General features: G+C 45.4%; 1 protein-coding gene across 2 annotated transcripts in view; it reads left to right on the top strand.

Annotated features, from left to right (window-relative positions):
- Positions 1-1,269: 1,269 nt before the first annotated feature.
- The window catches only part of arhgap31 (Rho GTPase activating protein 31), a 120,568-nt gene continuing 101,430 nt past the window's right edge, over positions 1,270-20,407 (top strand). For both annotated transcript variants that reach the window (XM_078408921.1, XM_078408920.1), the window contains exon 1: positions 1,270-1,910. In XM_078408921.1, coding sequence (XP_078265047.1) covers positions 1,808-1,910 — 103 coding nt within the window. In that variant the 5' untranslated portion in view covers positions 1,270-1,807. The remainder of the gene's footprint in view (positions 1,911-20,407) is intronic.

The following is a 20,407-nucleotide window of genomic DNA, read 5'->3' as shown; positions in this document are numbered from 1 at the left end:
GTGAAGTGGTAACTGCAGGCGCAAGGGAGAATGCTCTTCATCACAGCTGACTACATGAGGGACACCTCTACCTCATGAAGATCCAGTCGGAGGAGGCTACCACACCCAAGGCAGAAAAATGGAAGTTGCCAGATGAAGAAAGCAATACCCCAGGACATCATCCTGAAAACATGTTGGAAGAGGGGACTTTATCTACGCTCTGGAGAGAATCCAGAGGAGTTTTACAAGAATGATCGCAGGAATGAGAGGGTTAACCTATGATGAGCGTTTGTCGGCACTGGGCCTGTACTCGCTGGAGTTTAGAAGGATGAGGGGGGGGCCTCATTGAAATGTACAGAATAGTGAAAGGCTTGGATATAGTGGATGTGGAGAGGATGTTTCCACTGGTGGGAGAGTCTGGGACTAGAGGTCACAACCTCAGAATTAAAGGACTTTCCTTTAGGAAGGAGATGAGGAGGAATTTCTTTAGTCAGAGGGTGTTGAACCTGTGGAGTTCTTTGCCACAGAAGGCTGTGGGAAGTCAATGGATATTTTTAAAGCAGAGATAGATAGATTCTTGATTAGTTATGGGGAGAAGGCAGGAGAATGGGATTAAGAGAGACAGATCAACCATGATTGAATGGCAGAGTAGACTTAACGGGCCAAATGGCCTAATTCTGCTCCTATCACTTATGACCTTATGAGATTGCACTTTGGGCAGAAAAAGAAGATAATTGTTCTTCTGTGTGGTTTGCCTTTGATGTTAAGGGAAGCCCAATGCTAGGTGGAGAGGTATGTACAATCAACACATCAAAAGGTTAGGTGGACTGCAAAGTTCTGTGCAACTTTCCTGGGCAGTGAATGGTGCTACTACGTAGGTGCGGGCTCTTGTCTGTATCCAAACGTTCACTTCACACCGTTTCGGGGCTTAGGGGAGAATCAATGGGCACAGGTCGCAGGGGAATTAAAACATTGATTTGATTTTGGCAGTGGATCCCTGGGCTTTAAAAATAAGCATTTTGCGACTAATGGCAATTCTGCCCAAAGGAGCAATTAATGCTGCCAAGAATCCAATCCGCCAGCTTAGTGACAAAGACCTTACATTAATTACAGTTAACGTGTCGGTATTCACAATACTGTAATGAAAACCATGCAGCTTTTTAAAAATATATTTCTTCTGCGCCGACATGTGTGTTTTGAGACAGAGACTGTGCAACAGGATGTGGTTTGAGCTCAGTGCACTAAGGCTGGCTTGCAACAGGTTTCCTGTCGAGCTGAGTGAGACTGACTGACTGGTGGAGGCTTGGAGCCGTTATCTATTTCCCCGCTGTCCAGCTTGTCCTCCTCCAGTGCCTCACTTCCTTGGTTTATCACAGCATTTCCTGAACGCAAATCGATAAACCACTGACATGCAGTGGAAAGGGGGGGAAGAAAAATGTTTTTAAACAACTTTTCCAGCGAGGCTGATGTTTAAACTCAACGTTGCACAGGCCTGAGTGTGAGTGAGAGACTTGAAGCGGTGGAAACTTCAGCGACAGACTGACCGACTGGCTGACAACAGGCGGACCAGCCTCCAGTGGGGAAAGGACAAGCCAAGGAATCCCAGCCGTCCCTCCTCGCCCACAATGTGGACTCTGCAGGGATCATTGTGTGTCAGGAAGATGTGAGTCTGCACTTGCCCCCCCCCCCCCGAGTCTGAGATTTGCTGGGATTTTGAGTGGAGTTTGTTTGTTTGTTTGTTGTTGTTGTTAAAAGAGACAAAGCCCATGGTTGTTTTCGGATAGAGCACTTTGAGCCCAGGATTTACTGAAGTCGACTTTGTCCACTCATGAAGAACAAGGCAGCCAAGCAGAGGGGAAAGCGGAAGGGTGCGAAGGACTCGGCGTTTGCCTGTGACCTGGGAGAATACTTGCACAACTCCAGCCAGGATGGTAAAGTAAACCATTTATTCCAACAATGTTTTTGTACAAGCTGCTTTAGGGATGGGGGTGTGGGGGATTAGCCCATCCCTGCGCTCTACCACTGGACCCCACACTTCTGTTGTAAACCATGTCTCGGCTAACCCAGTGAAAGGGACATTTATTTCAACTGGAAGGTATTTATTCACAAAATGCTGGAGTAACTCAGCAGCAAGTCAGGCAGCAAGTCAGGTCTGTCATAGAAACATAGAAAATAGGTGCAGGAGTAGGCCATTCGGCCCTTCGAGCCTGCACCGCCATTCAATATGATCATGGCTGATCATCCAACTCAGTATCTGTTACCTGCCTTCTCTCCATACCCCCTGATCCCTTTAGCCACAAGGGCCACATCTAACTCCCTCTTAAATATAGCCAATGAACTGGCCTCAACTACCTTCTGTGGCAGAGAATTCCACAGATTCACCACTCTCTGTGTGAAAAAAAACTTTCTCATCTCGGTCCTAAAAGACTTCCCCCTTATCCTTAAACTGTGACCCCTTGTTCTGGACTTCCCCAACATCGGGAACAATCCTCCTGCATCTAGCCTGTCCAACCCCTTAAGGTGTCGCTACTACCCCTCTGTGATTTCTCCTGCCTCCACATTTATTTCAACATTTGTATCTCCCAAATGACACAACGTGAAATGAAACGTCTGTATTTTACGCCGTACTGATTATAACATCAAAAAACAAACGTGGAGTTTCAGCTGAAATGCTGTGCATTGAGAAGCCTTGGAGTTGATGTCTGTATCGTGCATACAATTAGCTTCGGAGCTGCGGTATTACAACGCTCTCCATTATCTCAAACGCTCTGCAGTTGTTGGATCGTCACTGTTTGTTTGTCTGTTGTCTTGTCGTGCCTGTAGCGGGACAGCGTTGTTTTTGTGGAATGAAACGCAAAGGTCAACGAGGTGCATTAACTAACGCACAGTGCCTGCCTTAAATGGTCATGTGTGCTGGCCGGAACCCATTGTAGCAACTTTTTTATGCAGTTTTAAACTGACACTGTGTGGTTGGTGGCTGATATTTAGACCGCAATCGCACAAGAGAAGTGGGGTCAGGAGTAATTTGTCACATCAGCGCCTTCCCGTGACTGGATGTGGCAGAGAGAGCGAGGGGGGTGGGATGGGAGGGAGAGATGGATAGCCGCAGGCTGTGTGTGTGTGTGTGTATGTGTGTGTGTGTGTGTGTGTGTGTGTGTATGTGTGTGTGTCTATGTGTGTGTGTGTGTGTATGTATGTGTGTGTGTCTGTGTATGTGTGTGTGTCTGTATGTGTGTGTATGTATGTGTGTGTATGTGTGTGTGTGTATGTGTGTGTATGTGTCTGTGTATGTATGTGTGTGTGTGTGTGTGTGTGTGTGTGTATGTGTGTGTGAAAGTTTACTGCCCCTAAAGCTGGCGACTGATTTCAACCCACACGTTGAGATCTTGGGCGAGTTCCCAAACAGCTGGCGAGCAGATTTTTCCCCCCTCTCCAGTAACCTGCACTGTTAGTTACTTGTAACTTGTGACTAATGAAAGGAAAGTCCATGGCTGAAAATCCACAGGCACTGGCAGGTGGGAAAAAATAACAGTTGCTGTGAAACCAGGAGGTTCAGCGGACGTTGAGTGTGCCAGTGGAACTGATGCAGAGAGAGGGAGAGGGAGAGAGAGAGAGAGACAATAGATAATAGGTGCAGGAGGAGGCCATTCGGCCCTTCGAGACAGCACCGCCATTCAATGTGATCATGGCTGATCATTCTCAATCAGTACCCCATTCCTGCCTTCTCCCCATACCCCCTGACTCCGCTATCCTTAAGAGCTCTACCAGCTCTCTCTTGAATGCATTCAGAGAATTGGCCTCCACTGCCTTCTGAGGCAGAGAATTCCACAGATTCACAACTCTCTGACTGAAAAAGTTTTTCCTCATCTCCGTTCTAAATGGCCTACCCCTTATTCTTAAACTGTGGCCCCTGGTTCTGGACTCCCCCAACATTGGGAACATGTTTCCTGCCTCTAACGTGTCCAACCCCTTAATAATCTTATACATTTCGATAAGATCCCCTCTCATCCTTCTAAATTCCAGTGTATACACAGAGAGAGAGAGAGAGAGAGAGAGAGAGAGAGAGAGAGAGAGAGAGAGAGAGAGAGAGAGAGAGATTGCTTGGTGTTCTTGAATCCATAAATCAGTATAAATACCACCTCTTCCCTATGGTTGTAGACAGGAACAATGTCCCCCAACCCTGCCTGGCAGTCACATCACATGCCATGAATTGGTTACTGTTCATTTTGCTCGCATTGTTCTTTTCTTAAAAAGTACATTGACAAAGTGGGTGAATCTATCTGTTGGGAGGAGAGTCAAAGGAATGGCTCGTCGATTGATTGATTGATTTAAAGATACAACGTGGAAACGAGCCCATCAAGTCCATCGACCATCCCCTTCGCTCCCTGTCATCCCACCTTTGAGTCCACTGGGTGCAATTCACAGTGGCCAATTAACCTCCAATTAACGTGGGAGGAAACGGGCACGCAGGGGAAACTGGAGCATGCGGTCACAGCGAGAATGTACAAACTGCACACCGAGGTCAGGATGGAGTCTGGATCTGTGGCGCTGTGCTCCACTGCACCCAGCTCACCCCACTGACAGTTTCCTCTTTATTTTGTTGGGACGCAGAGGTTTCTCATCATAAACCTGAATTTCTACTTGTCCCAGGATTCAGATCCTCTCTGTCCCAATCACAAGTAACGCTGCATCGCCCCAGTCCTGACCACCGTCTGAATTTAACCAACACACCAAGTGCCCAACAGAAAAACGCTTGAAATACCCAGCAGGTCAGGCCGTATCTGTGGGAAGAGACCTGTGAAGTATTCCCAACATTTCCTCCTTTCTTTTTTCACTTCTAGTATCTTCGAGATTTGTTTTTGATTTTTCAAGTGCTGGGCGGGTGGCAAATAAATAAGGGCTGATTTCTTTGCTTCGCTCATGCTAGTAGCTCCGAATCTCTCCAAGTTTCGAATTGGCAGCCTCATTGAAAACACGTGATGCCTAGATGTTTTGGGCTCCTTGTAAATGTCAATTCATCTCCAAAACCCAGTTACAGAGGCTTGCAATGGGCGGACACTTGGGAAGGCCTAGTATTAACCCTGCAGGGGCCTATATCAAGATTCCACAGAAATACCGTGTGCCACTTACTTGGAGCGCAGGAGGATGAGGGGTGATCTTACAGAGGTGTATAAAATCATGAGAGGAATAGATCGGATAGATGCACAGAGTCTCTTGCGCAGAGTAGGTGAATTGTGGACCAGAGGACATAGGTTTAAGGTAAAGGGGAAAAGATTTAATAGGAATCTGAGGGGTATCTTTTTCACAAAAAAGGGTGGTGGGTGTATGGAACAAGCTGCCAGAGGAGGTAGTTGAGGCAGGGACTATCCCAACATTTAAGAAACAGCTAGAGAGTTACATGGATGGGACAGGTTTGGAGGGATATGGACCAAACGCGGGCAGGTGGGACAATTGTAGTTGGGACATGTTGGCTTGTGCGGGCAAGTTGGGCCAAAGGGCCTGTTTCCACGCTGTATCACTCTGTGACTCTATGACACTATATCCTCAGAAAACAGGGAACTATGCAGCGCTCTGCTGCCGATCGATTAGCTCCTCCTCAATGCACCTTTACTCAGCCGTGATGCTCTTCATTCTTTACACTTACTAAACTGTGTCTTGTGTGCTATCTCCTGCTTTTCCAGCCAGGGTAATGATATTTGCTCATGTGCTTTTGGATACAGTCGTGCAATAAACTGACTGTGTTATCTTTACTAATGGAACAGGGGAGGTTCAATGGGATGAGTTAATAAGCATTAATGTAGTGGATTGTCATTACTTGCATTATCAGAAATTAAACCTGACCCATTAATATGTACAGCGATAGATCTAAAAAAATACTAATATCAAGGTCCAACTGTAAAACCACACGATGCTTCATTTAATTAACAAGAAGGCAAATTTGCATTTATGTTGCTTCTTTGATAATCGCAGTAACCAGTCCTGTTATCATAGTTTAACACTGAGTCACCAAAAGGCTTTGTATAATCGTTGAAAACACGTGGCAGGTCAGGCAGCATCTGTGGAAAAAGAAACTGAGTTAATGCTTCAAGCCATGGACCTTTTGAACTGAGAAAGCAAGGTAAAAGAGTTGCTTTTCAGTTGTCGGGGAAGGTGACAAAAGGGATGGATCGGAGAAAGGGGATATTTGTGACAGGGTGCAGCCATGTAAAATTGGTTAATAGGCCAATTAACAGGTAATTACATTCTACCATATGTTGCTAAGAGCAATGAGGTGGCCTGTTCACCCACCCACCACCTTCTGAAGAAGGGTCTCGACACCTATTCCTTCTCTCCAGATATGCCACCTGTCCTGCTGAGTTACTCCAGCATTTTGTGTTCTGTCTTCGGTTTAAACCAGCATCTGCAGTTCCTTCCCACACATCAGTTGTATCGCTCACTTTGTTAATCAAAGCACTCTCGCATCAGTAATATAAGAAAATAACTGCAGATGCTGGTACAAATCGAAGGTATTTATTCACAAAATGCTGGAGTAACTCAGCAGGTCAGGCAGCATCTCGGGAGAGAAGGAATGGGTGACGTTTCGGGTCGAGACCCTTCTTCAGACTGATGTCAGGGGGGCGGGACAAAGGAAGGATATAGGTGGAGACAGGAAGATAGAGGGAGATCTGGGAAGGGGGAGGGGAAGAGAGGGACAGAGGAACTATCTAAAGTTGGAGAAGTCGATGTTCATACCACTGGGCTCAGTAATGGTCAGTAAGTGAGATCCAACATGGAATTTTTGTACAGGAAGGAACTGCAGATGCTGGTTTAAACCGAAGATAGACACAAAATGCTGGAGTAACTCAGCGGGACAGGCAGCATCTCTGGAGAGAGGGAATAGGTGACGTTTCGGGTCGAGACCCTACTTGTCGTCAATCCATTCTCCCTCTGCAGTGAGATGTAAGAACCACAGATGCTTAAGATAGTTAAGCTATTCTTAGCTGCCTGGGAAATGTTCCAAGCGCATTATTGCTATTATTATGTTGTTTTTATTTCCAATGTCAAAATCTAATTCTCTGGAAAAAGATTTTGAGGAAGATTTTTAACCTTTTAGTTTTTGTGAGAATTATACACAGATATAATCTTTCTCAACAGAGTGGCGGGTGTTGCTCAAGGGCAGCGATCTCGAAATTGAAGTGTTTCTTTGGCAATTGCTTTACACTGTGGTGCAGGAAGACCTTGTGTGTCGTTATGTGGGGACAAGGTTGTGTAGTGTGTTAACCTGCTATTTTTTTAATGCAATTTGGCAGGGAAGGTTTAATTACAATATGAATCCATAGAATAAGTAGTCCTTCTTGGCATCTTGTGTAATGGCTGAGGTTTCTCGCAAAGAAAAATGGAAAATGCTAAAAACATTCAGCAGGTCAAACAGCATCTGTGAGGAGAATTAATTATCAGTTTCGTTTCTGTCTCCAAAACCTTTCTGATTTTTTTTTGAAGTTCCAGTATCTGCAGTCTTTTTCTCCTCTTGCTTTTTTCAAACAAACAATTTGTGCTGTAGATAGACACAAAAATGCTGGAGTAACTCAGCGGGTCAGACAGCATCTCTGGAGAAAAGGAGTAGGTGACATTTTGGGTCGAGACACTTCTTCAGACTGAGAGTCGAGGGAAAGGGAAACAAGAGATATAAGTCGTGATGTAGAGAGATATAGAACAAATGAATTAAATATACAAAAAAGTGACGATGATAAAGGCAGTGGTCCACTGTTGGATGTGGGCTAGGTGAAAACCAGTTGTACAGACAGTGAAACTAGTACAATGACTGGGGTGGAGAGGGACGGAGAGAGAGAGGGGATGCAAGTTTTACTTGAAGTTAGAGAAATCAATTCTCATACTGCTCGCTGGGTTGTAAGCTGCCCAAGTGAAATATGAGCTGCTTTTGAGCAATTGGATATCACAAAACTCTCTCTTCACAGTGTGGATGGGCACTTTAATGGCAGCTTGTAGAGTTGAACAAACATGTTACTCTGTGATGTGTACCTCTGTGGTTTGGTCTATAATTGGGACCTTCGTTCTGCATATCCATTACTCGTGATGAGCAAAGAACCCTTCATTGTTAGGTGAATCTTGAGTCGTTAATTTAGTAGAGCTATTTCAGAATCGGGCAAGTAAAGAGAATAAAGAGTGCAATAGAGAGTCAGAGTCACACTGAAACAGTCATACTGGTGACTAAGCCAGAAAACCTCCTCGGCAATAATCTTGCACTACATTTTATTCTCCGCACAATCCCCCCTCCCACCCTGATTCTACCACTATCCCACCCCTCCCCCCCACCCCAGATTCTACCACTCACCGTTATATTAGGGGGCATTTACAGTGGTCTATTCACCTGACAACCAGCAAGTCTTTGGGATGTTGTAGGTAACTGGGGCACTTGGAGGGAACAAGAAGAACATGCAAACTCCACACAGACAGCACCCGAGGCCGGGATCGAACCTGGGTTTCTGGAGCCCTGTGGCTCCAGTTATAATAAATTGCACCACTGTGCCACCAAAGTTTGTGTTTCCAATAGAGTTGTACTATTTCATTACAAGTTACTGCACTGCTAAGGACCAGAGCCACAGCATTCAATTATTATAAAGTTATTTCATGTCTCTTCAAGGGATTAGGATGAATGTTTTCTTTAGCTTTCATCATTCTGAAAATGATTATATTCCAACAGGCAATTTATGTGATGTTTCCAAAGAATTGTTCGTTCCCATGGCGTGGTACAAATTGAAAGCTGCGTAGTTTTACAGCGGCTTTTAAACGTGAACATTCTATTCATGTGCCTGGATCAATCATCAAGACATTTTTAATCCAGTTTTAACAGAAGTGGCCATTCAGCCCATTGAGTCCATACTGACCCTTATAGAATATTGCGGTCAGCCTTATTCCCCATTCTTCATCTGAAGATGTGCGGGGAACGGTTTCTACACACAGCGTTGTGTGCACGGGGTCACTGCTAGGGATGGTGTGGGAGGCATATACAAAAGAGGCTTTTAGATAGGCACATATGAGTAATACTTAGTCCCAGGAGATTAACTTGGCATTATATTCAGCATGGTAATTGTGGTTTGAAGGGCTGTTCCTGTGCTGCACTGTTCTGTGGTCTATATTCATCTGATATGCAAGAACAATTTTCAGTATCATCAAATGCTTGAGCTCCCTCGTCATCCAAGGACTCCCGGCTTTGATTCCTCAGAGTTTTTCTCTTGTGCGACTATCCCCAGTCGATACCTGAAGACCCCTCTTAAAGACTGGACTGTTCTTTTCAAGTTTGTCCTGTCAATCTTTGGATTAATTTTACACTGGCAAGTCTTATCATCCCGTCGAAGTTTGCCTTCCTCCAGTTCACACGGCCCACTTTCGATTGACGCCTCACAAGCATTCCGTAATGGGAAAACCAGAACTGCACACAATGGTGGTGCAGCGGGTAGAGCTGCTGTCTCACTGCGCCAGAGACCCAGGTTCGATCCTGACCTCGGATGCTCTGTGTTGAATTTGTATGTTCTTCCCTGGGACCGCCTGGGTTTTCTCCAGGCCTTCCAGTTTCCTTCTACATCCCAAAGACGTGCGGGTTTGCAGGTTGCTCTTAATGTGTAGGGAGTGGGTGAGAAAGTAGGATAGAAACATAGAAGCATTGCAAATAGGTGCAGGAGTGGGCCATTCGGCCCTTCGAGCCTGCACCGCCATTCAATATGATCATGGCTGATCATCCAACTCAGTATCCCGTACCTGCCTTCTCTCCATACCCCCTGATCCCCTTAGCCACAAGGGCCACATCTAACTCCCTCTTAAATACAGCCAATGAACTGGCCTCAACTACCCTCTGTGGCAGAGAATTCCACAGATTCACCACACTGTGTGAAAAAAAACTTTCTCATCTCGGTCCTAAAAGACTTCCCCCTTATCCTTAAACTGTGACCCCTTGTTCTGGACTTCCCCAGCATCGGGAACAATCTTCCTGCATCTAGCCTGTCCAACCCCTGAAGAATTTTGTACGTTTCTATAAGATCCCCCCTCAATCTTCTAAATTCCAGCGAGTACAAGCCGAGTCTATCCAGTCTTTCTTCATATGAAAGTCCTGCCATCCCAGGAATCAATCTGGTGAACCTTCTCTGTACTCCCTCTATGGCAAGGACAACATAGAACTAGTGTGAACAAATGATCGATGGTCGTCGTGGACTCAATGGGTCTTTGCCCCTGTTTCTATGCTGTATCTCTAAACTAAACTAAAATTCCAAAAATCATATCATATCATATCATATATATACAGCCGGAAACAGGCCTTTTCGGCCCACCAAGTCCGTGCTGCCCAACGATCCCCGTACATTAACACTATCCTACACCCACTAGGGACAATTTTTACATTTACCCAGCCAATTAACCTACATACCTGTACGTCTTTGGAGTGTGGGAGGAAACCGAAGATCTCGGAGAAAACCCACGCAGGTCACGGGGAGAACGTACAAACTCCTTACAGTGCAGCACCCGTAGTCAGGATCGAACCTGAGTCTCTGGCGCTGCATTCGCTGTAAAGCAGCAACTCTATGTGACATTGGTCCTCAGCGGTCTGCTGTATGTAAGCCATTAAATGGTAAGTGTATTCAGCCGAGCTGTTACACAATCCAAAATGAGATAAAAGGCCCTTCAGTTAGAAATGATGTTGGGTCTTATATCTTTTGCAGATCCAGAGTCGTTCAGGAATGCCCTGCTCATTCAACAAATCACTGACTTCCTCAGACAGACCTAATCAAAAGCAATGTATCAAGTAAAATAACAACAAATTATACCAGGGCCAAAAGTGCCCAAGAATTAAAGTGCGGGAAGGAACTGCAGATGCTGGTTTACGCCGAAGATAGACACAAAGTGCTGGAGTAACTCAGCGGGACAGGCAGCATCTCGGGAGAGAAGGAACGGGTGACATTTTGGGTCGAGACCCTTCTTCGGAAGGGTGTCGACCCGAAACGTCACCCATTCCTTCTCTCCCGAGATGCTGCCTGACCGGCTGAGTTACTCCAGCATTTTGTGTCTATCTTAGAAATGTGGAATGGTTCATTGTTGGCTGAGGAGAAGGTGACAATGAGGCATACAAACAGTAAAATTAATCAGGACAGTGAAACTAATTGGAGAACTAAAGGTGGGAGAGGGACAGAGAGATCATAAGGCCATAAGTAATAGGAGCAGAATTAGGCCATTCGGCCCAGCAAGTTTACTCTACCATTTCAAGCATGGCTGATCTATCTCTCCCTCCATTCTCCCATTCTCCTGCCTTCTCCCCAGACAGAGAGGGAAAGCAAGGGTTACTTCAGAGAAATCAATATTCATACTGCTTGCAAGAATAAAAGTCTTGTGTTTCTTGGAAATGTTCGAGCTTTTACACTCAAATTGGAGTTGTGCAGATTAAGAGCTCGACAGAAAACTAAGACTTCTGTGAGTCTATTTATCTCTCAGTCACCCCCCCCCCCCCCCCCCACCCCCACCTCCTCTACATCCCATGAATCCAAGCCTTTCCACCCCCCAAACTCTTCTGGTTGTCAAGCAGTGAGGCAATCTGCTTGAAAAGCCCGTAGCAACTGGAGAGACCGGGAATCATTCACCTTTCCAACACCAATCAGGTTCGGGAACAATCCCGTACTCTGTTAGCTCGTCCCCTCATGACCTTGCCAACTCTCTGACCCGCACCATTCTCCCCTCTTCAACAAACGTATAAGATTATTAAGGGGTTGGACACGTTAGAGGCAGGAGACATGTTCCCAATGTTGGGGGAGTCTAGAACAAGGGGCCACAGTTTAAGAATAAGGGGTAGGCCATTTAGAACGGAGATGAGGAAAAACTTTTTCAGTCAGAGAGTTGTGAATCTGTGGAATTCTCTGCCTCAGAAGGCAGTGGAGGCCAATTCTCTGAATGCATTCAAGAGAGAGCTAGATAGAGCTCTTAAGGATAGCGGAGTCAGGGGGTATGGGGAGAAGGCAGGAACGGGGTACTGATTGAGGATGATCAGCCATGATCACGTTGAATGGCGGTGCTGGCTCGAAGGGCCGAATGGCCTCCTCCTGCACCTATTGTCTATTGTCTATAACGTCCCCTCATCCCTGCCCCAGCACAAACTCATGCAAGTTGCCAGATGCCTCTACAGACACAAGGCATCAAATCCACCACCGAAAAGTCTCCAGGTTTATGAATTAAAATGGGGGCCACGGACAATGAAAAACACCATGTGCAGCAGACTATCCCAACCTTGATGGGATTGATGCACTTGATGGGATTGATGCACTTGATGGGATTGATGCACTTGATGGGATTGATGCACTTGATGGGATTGATGCACTTGATGGGATTGATGCACTTGATGGGATTGATGCACTTGATGGGATTGATGCACTTGATGGAATGGATTCTAAATTCTCATCAGTGCCAAGAATAAACTTTGAAATGATAAGCATTCCCTGAAGGTATTTTTATATGCAAAGGGTCTTGAACTTCGGGCACACTCAGTGTAAACATGGATTTCATGTAAAGCTCCTCTCAACCCATAGGACTGGTAGAGTCCAATGAAATGCATGTCTGTGAATCTGGCATCAGTTTAAATGTGATCATCACAACGGTAGAAATAGAGCTGCTACATGGATCTCATTGTCCCACCAGCTGAGCTCAACAACGGCCAAATTTAGTCACATCTTAAGATGACAAATGGGCTGCAAAGATTTAATGTGCAGATGGGAACGCAGAGAGACGGAGGAGTTTGTATTGCAGGGCAGCTGGTCTGGGTTAAACGGCGGAGATGTGGGAATCAACGAACATGTTGAAATGTCGCCAGATTATTTTGGGGAATCAGGGATTACCCAGCCTGTGAAAGGAGCGAGGCTTTTCTTTTGCTCCATTCATCTGACTCTGAGCCAGGCCCCCTTGGGTCCAAACCTGAGGATTCTGCGCATGGGACTGGGCAGAGAAATAACCCACACAGTCTCTGTTGTCGTCTTTAACTAACCGTTTTGGATTCAGGGCTACAAACTCATAGCAATTAATCTCCCCTTCAATAACCCCCCCCCCCTTGCCCCCCCCCCCCCCCCCCCCCGCCCCCCGCCAACCTCTCAAAATAACCAGCATTAAAATCAGGGATGAACTGTGTGTTGTGTTTGAGTTACCATCTCAGTCAGGAAACACCATTGACACACTCATAAAGAACTCAGCAGGCGGTCTTTGTATTTTTGGAACATCACTGAGAAATTAATTGTCTATTAAACCTATCAGATCTGACAGTTATAGTTTTAATAAATCCTGCTTTATAAGATGTGGACTTGTACGTAAGACCAGTTATCGTGCAGATATGGGGATAAGACTTCCTGTGTACTTGGTGGTCTACGACAGGTGTAATCTGGACAAAAAAAGTTAATACCCTGTGTAAAAGAACATTTTACAAACTGGGAAGTACATTCTGTCAAAAATTTAAGTCAATTTGACCCGCTGATTTAAAGCACTGATTTTCAGGCAAGAAACGTAGTAACATAGAAAATAGGTGCAGGAATAGGCCATTCGGCCCTTTGAGCCAGCATCGCCATTTAATATGATCATGGCTGATCATCCAAAATCAGTACCCCGTTCCTGTTTTCTCCCCATACCCCTTGGTTTTGTTAGCCCTAAGAGCTAAATCTAACTCTCTCTTGAAAACATCCAGTGAATTGGCCTCCACTGCCTTCTGTGGCAGAGAATTCCACAAATTCACAACTCTCTGAGCGAAGAATTTGTTCCTCATCTCAGTCCTAAATGGCCTACCCGTTATTCTTAAACTGTGACCCCTGGTTCTGGCCTCCCCCGACATGGGGAACATTTTTCCTGCCAAGGAGTTATGAGCAGATATTTGAAGTTAGTGCCGGCCAGTATTTCTAGGAACACTATCGCCAGTGCCCCTCTGTAAATCTTCACTGTCTTGCTCCAACCCAGACAAGAAGTACAATTGTCGCTTTGCCAGATATGCCCTGTTGTGTTCCTTGGCTCATATGCGTTGCTGTTCACTGAGGCAAGCAACAGGAATGGAAATTACACCAGTCAACACTCAGCTAACAGGAGCTGGTACAAGAACACTTACACCACACGATACCTGTAGGCCTTGAAGAGTTACATTCAAATATACTAAATGTGTTTGTGAAAAGATTTCTACTCCATACAAACCACCAGCTATATATATATATATATATATATATATATATTGAATTAACTCAGCAAACAACATGTATATGTAAAATTATTAAATCGACTATTCTTCAGACCTGAAACGTCACCCATTCCTTCTCTCTGGAGATGCTGCCTGTCCCGCTGAGCTACTCCAGCTTTTTGTGTCTATCTTCGGTTTAAACCAGCATCTGCTGGTTCCTTCCTATAAATGTACTCGTTGTCCAGACCCCTCATCTAGCATTCCAGGGTTCCAGTGTTTCAATGTTTCGGACATGATAAGAGAGAAAGGTAAAAAAGTTGGAGGAGTTGCATGATTAGTCAGGGGGAATGTCACAGTCAGAGAGGACATACTGATGGGTTCATCTACTGAGGCAATGTGGGTAGAGCTCAAAACTAAGAAACATGCAGTCGCTCTAATGGTATTATACTACAGGCTAATGGTATTATACTATAGGGTTGCCAACTGCCCCGTATTAGCCGGGACATCCCGTATAATGGGCTAAATTTGTGTGTCCCGTACGGGACCGCCCTTGTCCCATATTAGGCCCGGGGGGCGCTGTAGGCCCGGACACTGTAGGCCCGTGGGCCACTGTAGGCCCAGACAGTGTAGGCTAACAGAGTGTGTTCGGGGAGCGGGGCCGAGTGTGTTCGCCTAACGGAGGTTGCATAGCAACCTGCCTCCCAGCCCGGGCGGCCGCCATTGGTGGAACCGGAGCATGTGCCGCTGGCTGGGTGAGGTCACATCAGGCGTGGGCAGTGACGTCACCTTGTCCCGTCTTTGGGAGTTTGAAAGTTGGCAACCCAACTTCCCAATAGCCAGCGGGAGATGGTGGAAGAGAGGAGCGGATTGCAGAAAGGTGCCAAACTAACAGGGTTGTTGTGGTGGGTGACTTTGTACCCACTGGAGCTTGCATTGGGAAATGAGCTTGGCCAGGTTACTGCTATCTCAGAGGACGACCATTTTGGTGTCAGTGATTATGACTCCATTTTGTACCTAATTCCACCTGGATTAAATAAATTCTTGACCTTTGGGGAAAGTACTCAAGGGGGGTAAAACAGATGATAACATTGCTAGGCAAGAGATGAGGATAGTGGATTGGGAGCAGCTGTTATTCTGTATGTCTACATCAGGCATGTGGGAGTTGTTTAAAGAGCAGTTGATCAGAGTTCAGCACTGGCATGTTCCAGTGAGTAGGAGGGATAAGGATGGCAAGGGCTGGGAACAGTGGAATGCCAGAGCTGTTGTAAATTTGGTCAAAAATAAAAAGGAAGCATATGTAAGGTTGAGGAAGACGAAACCAAACAGGGGCTTTGAGGAATATGAAGCAAGCAGGAAAGAACTCTAGCAGGCAATTAAAGGAGCCAAAGGGGCCATGAAATATCTTGGCATAAACTGAACGATAATCCCCCTGTTTTTTACATGTACATTAAAAACACAAAGATATCTAGGGAGAAGGTGGGACTGCCGAAGGGAATTAATGCTTGGAGGAGGAGATGTAGGCAAGCTACTAAATTAGTTCTTTGCATCTGTACTCACCAAAGTGAAGGACATGCATAGTCAAAGGTATCACAAAATGCTGGAGTAACTCAGCAGGTCAGGCAGCATCTAGGAGAGAGGGAATGGGTGACGTTTCGGGTCGAGACCTTTCTTCAGACTGATGTCGGGGGGGCGGGACAAAGAAAGGATATAGGTGGAGACTGGAAGACAGTGGGAGATCTGGGAAGGAGGAGGGGAAGGGAGGGACAGAGGAACCTCTCTAAAGTTGGAGAAGTCAATGTTCATACCGCTGGGCTGTAAGCTGCCCAAGCGAAATATGATGTGCAGTTCCTATATATGTATATGTATATCCTGACATGTATAGTCAGATCAGTGAGGGAAGTTTGAGATCAAAATGGAAGTGGCATTGGTTCTCTTGAAAAGCGCTAAGGTGGATAAATCCCCAGGGCCTGATGGGATCTATCCCAGGTTATTGAGAGAGGCAAGAGAGGAGATTGCAGGAGCTTGCCGAAGATCTTTGTATCCTCTCTCGCCTCAGGCGAGTTCCCTGAGGACTGGAGAGTCGCCAATGATGTTCGTTGTTTAAGGAGGGAAGTAGAGATAATGCAGGAAATTATAGGCCTGTGAGCCTCGAGTCAGTGGTTCAGGATAGGATTTACTTGCATTGGGAAGAAAACAATCAGCATAGCATAGTCTGCGGCAGAAGTATCTTACTCATTCGAGTTTTTTTGCGGTGCTAAAGGTGACTGATGAGGATAAGGCAGCGGATGGTTGCCTACATGGATTTTAGTAAGGCATTTGATTAAGTCCACGTGTAGGAAGGAACTGCCGATGCTGGTTTCAACCGAAGGCACAAAAAGCTGGAGTAACTCAGCGGGTCAGACGGCATCTCTGGAGAAAAGGAATAGGTGATGTTTCGGGTCGAGACACTTCATCAAGAGAGTCAAGAGTGCTTTATTGTCATATGTCCCAGATAGAGCAATGACATTCTTACTTGCAGCAGCACAACAGAATATGTGAACATAGTGCACTGTAAACAATATGATAAATGAGAGAAAGAAAAAGTTCAGTGTATATATACACATACTCACAAATATACATATACAGTATATAGATCATTATATATACTGTGTATACACACACACACACATATATATGCACAGTATATAATATATACACATATATACACACACACACGTGCACACACACACACATATATATATATATATATATATATACACACACACACACATATATATACATACATGGGGAGAATTTGGAGGCTTTGGAGAGGGTGCAGAAGAGGTTCACCAGAATGCTGCCTAGATTAGCGGGTATTAAAAATAAGGGGAGATTGCAGAGATTTGGATTGTTCCTCTGTAGTGTGGGAGGGTGAAGGGAGATGTGATTGAAGTACATAAAATAATGAGAGGCATAGATAGGGTAGACAATCAGAACCTTTTATTCCTGGAGACATCAAACACGAAGAGGCCTAGCTTCAACATCAGAGGGAAAGAGTGTGGAGGAGATGTGTGGGGGGGGAGGGGGGGTTAGCAAAGATTGGTGGGAATCTGGGACATGCTGCCAGGGTGATGGTACAAACACATACAATATTGTTGTTTAAGAGACTATTAGGCGCATGAATATGCAGGGAATGGAAAGATGTGATCACATGCAGGCTCAGGAGATTAACCTGACATCATGTTTGGCCCAGACATTGTGGGCTAAACGGACTGTTTCTGTGCTGTGCTGCCCCATGTTCTGTACAGATCCTCCTCTAGAAAATAAACCTCCCATCTGTCCACTATCCATTCCAAGAATAGATAATTCCCATAAAATATTCCTCCTTCTTGCACAGCAGTGAAGAAAGCTAATGGCATGTTGACCTTCATAACGAGAAGAGTTGAGTATAGGAACAAAGAGGTCCTTCTGCAATTGTACAGGGCCCTGGTGAGACCACACCTGGAGTATTGTGTGCAGTTTTGTTCTCCTAATTTGAGGAAGAACATTCATGCTATTGAGGTCGTGCAGCATAGGTTCACAAGGTTAATTCCCGGGATGGCGGGACTGTCATATAATTGTATTCACTGGAATTTAGAAGGATGAGAGGGGATCTTACAGAAACATATAAGATTATTAAGGGGTTGGACACGTTAGAGGCAGGAAACATGTTCCCAATGTTGGGGGAGTCCAGAACAAGGGGCCACAGTTTAAGAATAAGGGGTAGGCCATTTAGAACTGAGATGAGGAAAAACATTTTCAGTCAGAGAGTTGTGAATCTGTGGAATTCTCTGCCTCAGAAGGCAGTGGAGGCCAATTCTCTGAATGCATTCAAGAGAGAGCTAGATAGAGCTCTTAAGGATAGCGGGGTCAGGAGGTATGGGGAGAAGGCAGGAATGGGGTACTGATTGAGAATGATCAGCCATGATTACATTGAATGGCGGTGCTGGCTCGAAGGGCCGAATGGCCTCCTCCTGCACCTATTGTCTATTGTCTATTGTCTATCATATTAAATGGTGATGCTGGCTTGAAGGGCCGAATGGCCTTCTGCACCTATTTTCTATGTTTCCATGTCTGTGTTTCTGACGTCCTGCATGTGACTCGACCAGAAGAAGACCTTACCATGACGACTACTTGTGTGGGGTATCGTCTTGCTTTCACTTGCCCTGAGTGAAACCACTCCACATTATTCATTGCCAACTTACCCTTGCCAGGGAATGTTTGTGTCATTGAGTTTGATGCGATGAAAAACCCTTCAGAAGTAAGTCAAACACAAGAAAAGAAGAATCGTGTGTGGCCAATTTTGCCTTCGGGGACAGTTTTGTGACCTAACTACTTTGAATGGTCGGTGAACTTTAACCAGAAATGTTAACATCCAAGTACAAATGTTTCCTGAAAAAGTTAAACATGTAAACATTTGAAAACATTTATTGCAGGAAATATAATAAACCTTAACTAAATATTGTACGAAATTTAGCACTGGCTGTCTATTAGTGTAAGAAAATAACTGCAGATGCTGGTACAAATCGAAGGTATTTATTTCACAAAATGCTGGAGTAACTCAGCAGGTCAGGCAGCATCTCAGGAGAGAAGGAATGGGTGACGTTTCGGGTCGAGACCCTTCTTCAGACTGATGTCAGGGGGGTGGGACAAAGGAAGGATATAGGTGGAGACGGGAAGATAGAGGGAGAACTGGGAAGGGGGAGGGGAAGAGCGGGACAGAGGCACTATCTAAAGTTGGAGAAGTCGATGTTCATACCGCTGGGCTGCAAGCTGCCCAAGCGAAATATGAGGTGCTGTTCCTCCAATTTCTGGTGGGCCTCACTATGGCTGTCTATTGGCAGTGTTAAACCCTTTTATAAATTTCAGCAATTATTTCCAACAATAAATATTTCATGAACATTGATCAGCATTTGAAGAGTGGAGTAAATTTTGGTAAATGTAGTTAAAGCCTTTGAGAGATGTTTTGAAAGAACTGTATGGATCCTCGCCTTAAAGTGGGCATTCAGGAATGGTGCAATGAGGGTTGTGGATGTATATTTCCTCTGACCCTTGCCTAATTCTGGCTGGCAGGTTTGAGAATTGAGAGGCAGCAGCTGCAGCCAGGGGATTGTGGAAATATGTCCAGCAGTCGAGGGGCGTTGAGACGGCTTTAGGTGTGATCAGCAGAGGGGCGCTCTGGAGCCTGGCTTTGGGGAGCTGGAGGATTCCTCATGAGAACTCATGGACTCCACAATCCACGAAGAAAACTGAAGTCGAATTAATAAAGTGTGGACGAGTTGCAACATCGCTGTTCCAGTGACCTGGGTTCAATACTGAGCTTCAGCGCAGTCTGCGTGGAGTTTGAACGTTCTTCTTGTGACTTCTTCGATTTCATCCCTCACCCAAAGATGTGCAGTTTGGTGGGTCAGTTAATTATTGTAGTTGAGTGGTAAACTCTAGCGGGGAGTTGATGGGAACGTGTGGAGGTCAGGTTACAGGTAGAATTAGTGGATAAACGGGAGCTGGCATAACGTTAAGGAGCTGAATGGCTTCCTTCTTTGTCCATATCATGACACAATACAAAAATATCTGGAAAAAAAAATCCTGAAAGTGATACGCTTTCTATTTTTTCCCTTTACTGCAAGGAGAAAATTTAAAAAAACGAATAACTCAGCAGAATTTTCGTTCGTTATTTGATAGCATGAAAGCAAACACCTTAAAAGGGCCGCACGGTGGCGCAGCGGTAGAGTTGCTGCCTTACAGCGAATGCAGCGCCGGAGACTCAGGTTCGATCCTGACTACGGGCGCCGTAGTTTGTACGTTCTCCCCGTGACCTGCGTGGGTTTTCTCCGAGATGTTCGGTTTCCTCCCACACTCCAAAGACGTGCAGGTTTGTAGGTTAATTGACTGGGTAAATGTAAAAATTGTCCCTAGTGTGTGTAGGATAGTGTTAGTGTGCGGGGATCGCTGGGCGGCGCGGACTCGGTGGGCCGAAGGGCCTGTTTCTGCGCTGTATCTCTAAATCTAAATCTAAAAAAAAAGATATAATGATTTCTAGTAAGTCATGTTCCACCAATGTTCTTAATCCAACTTTGTGGTCCAAACTAGTGTAGCCATTTTGGATGCGGGAATGCACAAATGGAAGAATATACTGTTCGGATCACAAGAGAATAAATAGTCCATCATTCTACTAAAGCGACTTGTCTCAATGATTACTGCCCGGTAGTTCTACCAGCGACCACAATGAAGTGC

This window comes from Rhinoraja longicauda, chromosome 12 (assembly GCF_053455715.1).
Source record: "Rhinoraja longicauda isolate Sanriku21f chromosome 12, sRhiLon1.1, whole genome shotgun sequence".
Lineage (NCBI taxonomy): Eukaryota > Metazoa > Chordata > Chondrichthyes > Rajiformes > Arhynchobatidae > Rhinoraja > Rhinoraja longicauda.
The sequence above is the reverse complement of the archived record's forward strand: the minus strand, read 5'-3'. Positions and strand labels throughout refer to the sequence as shown.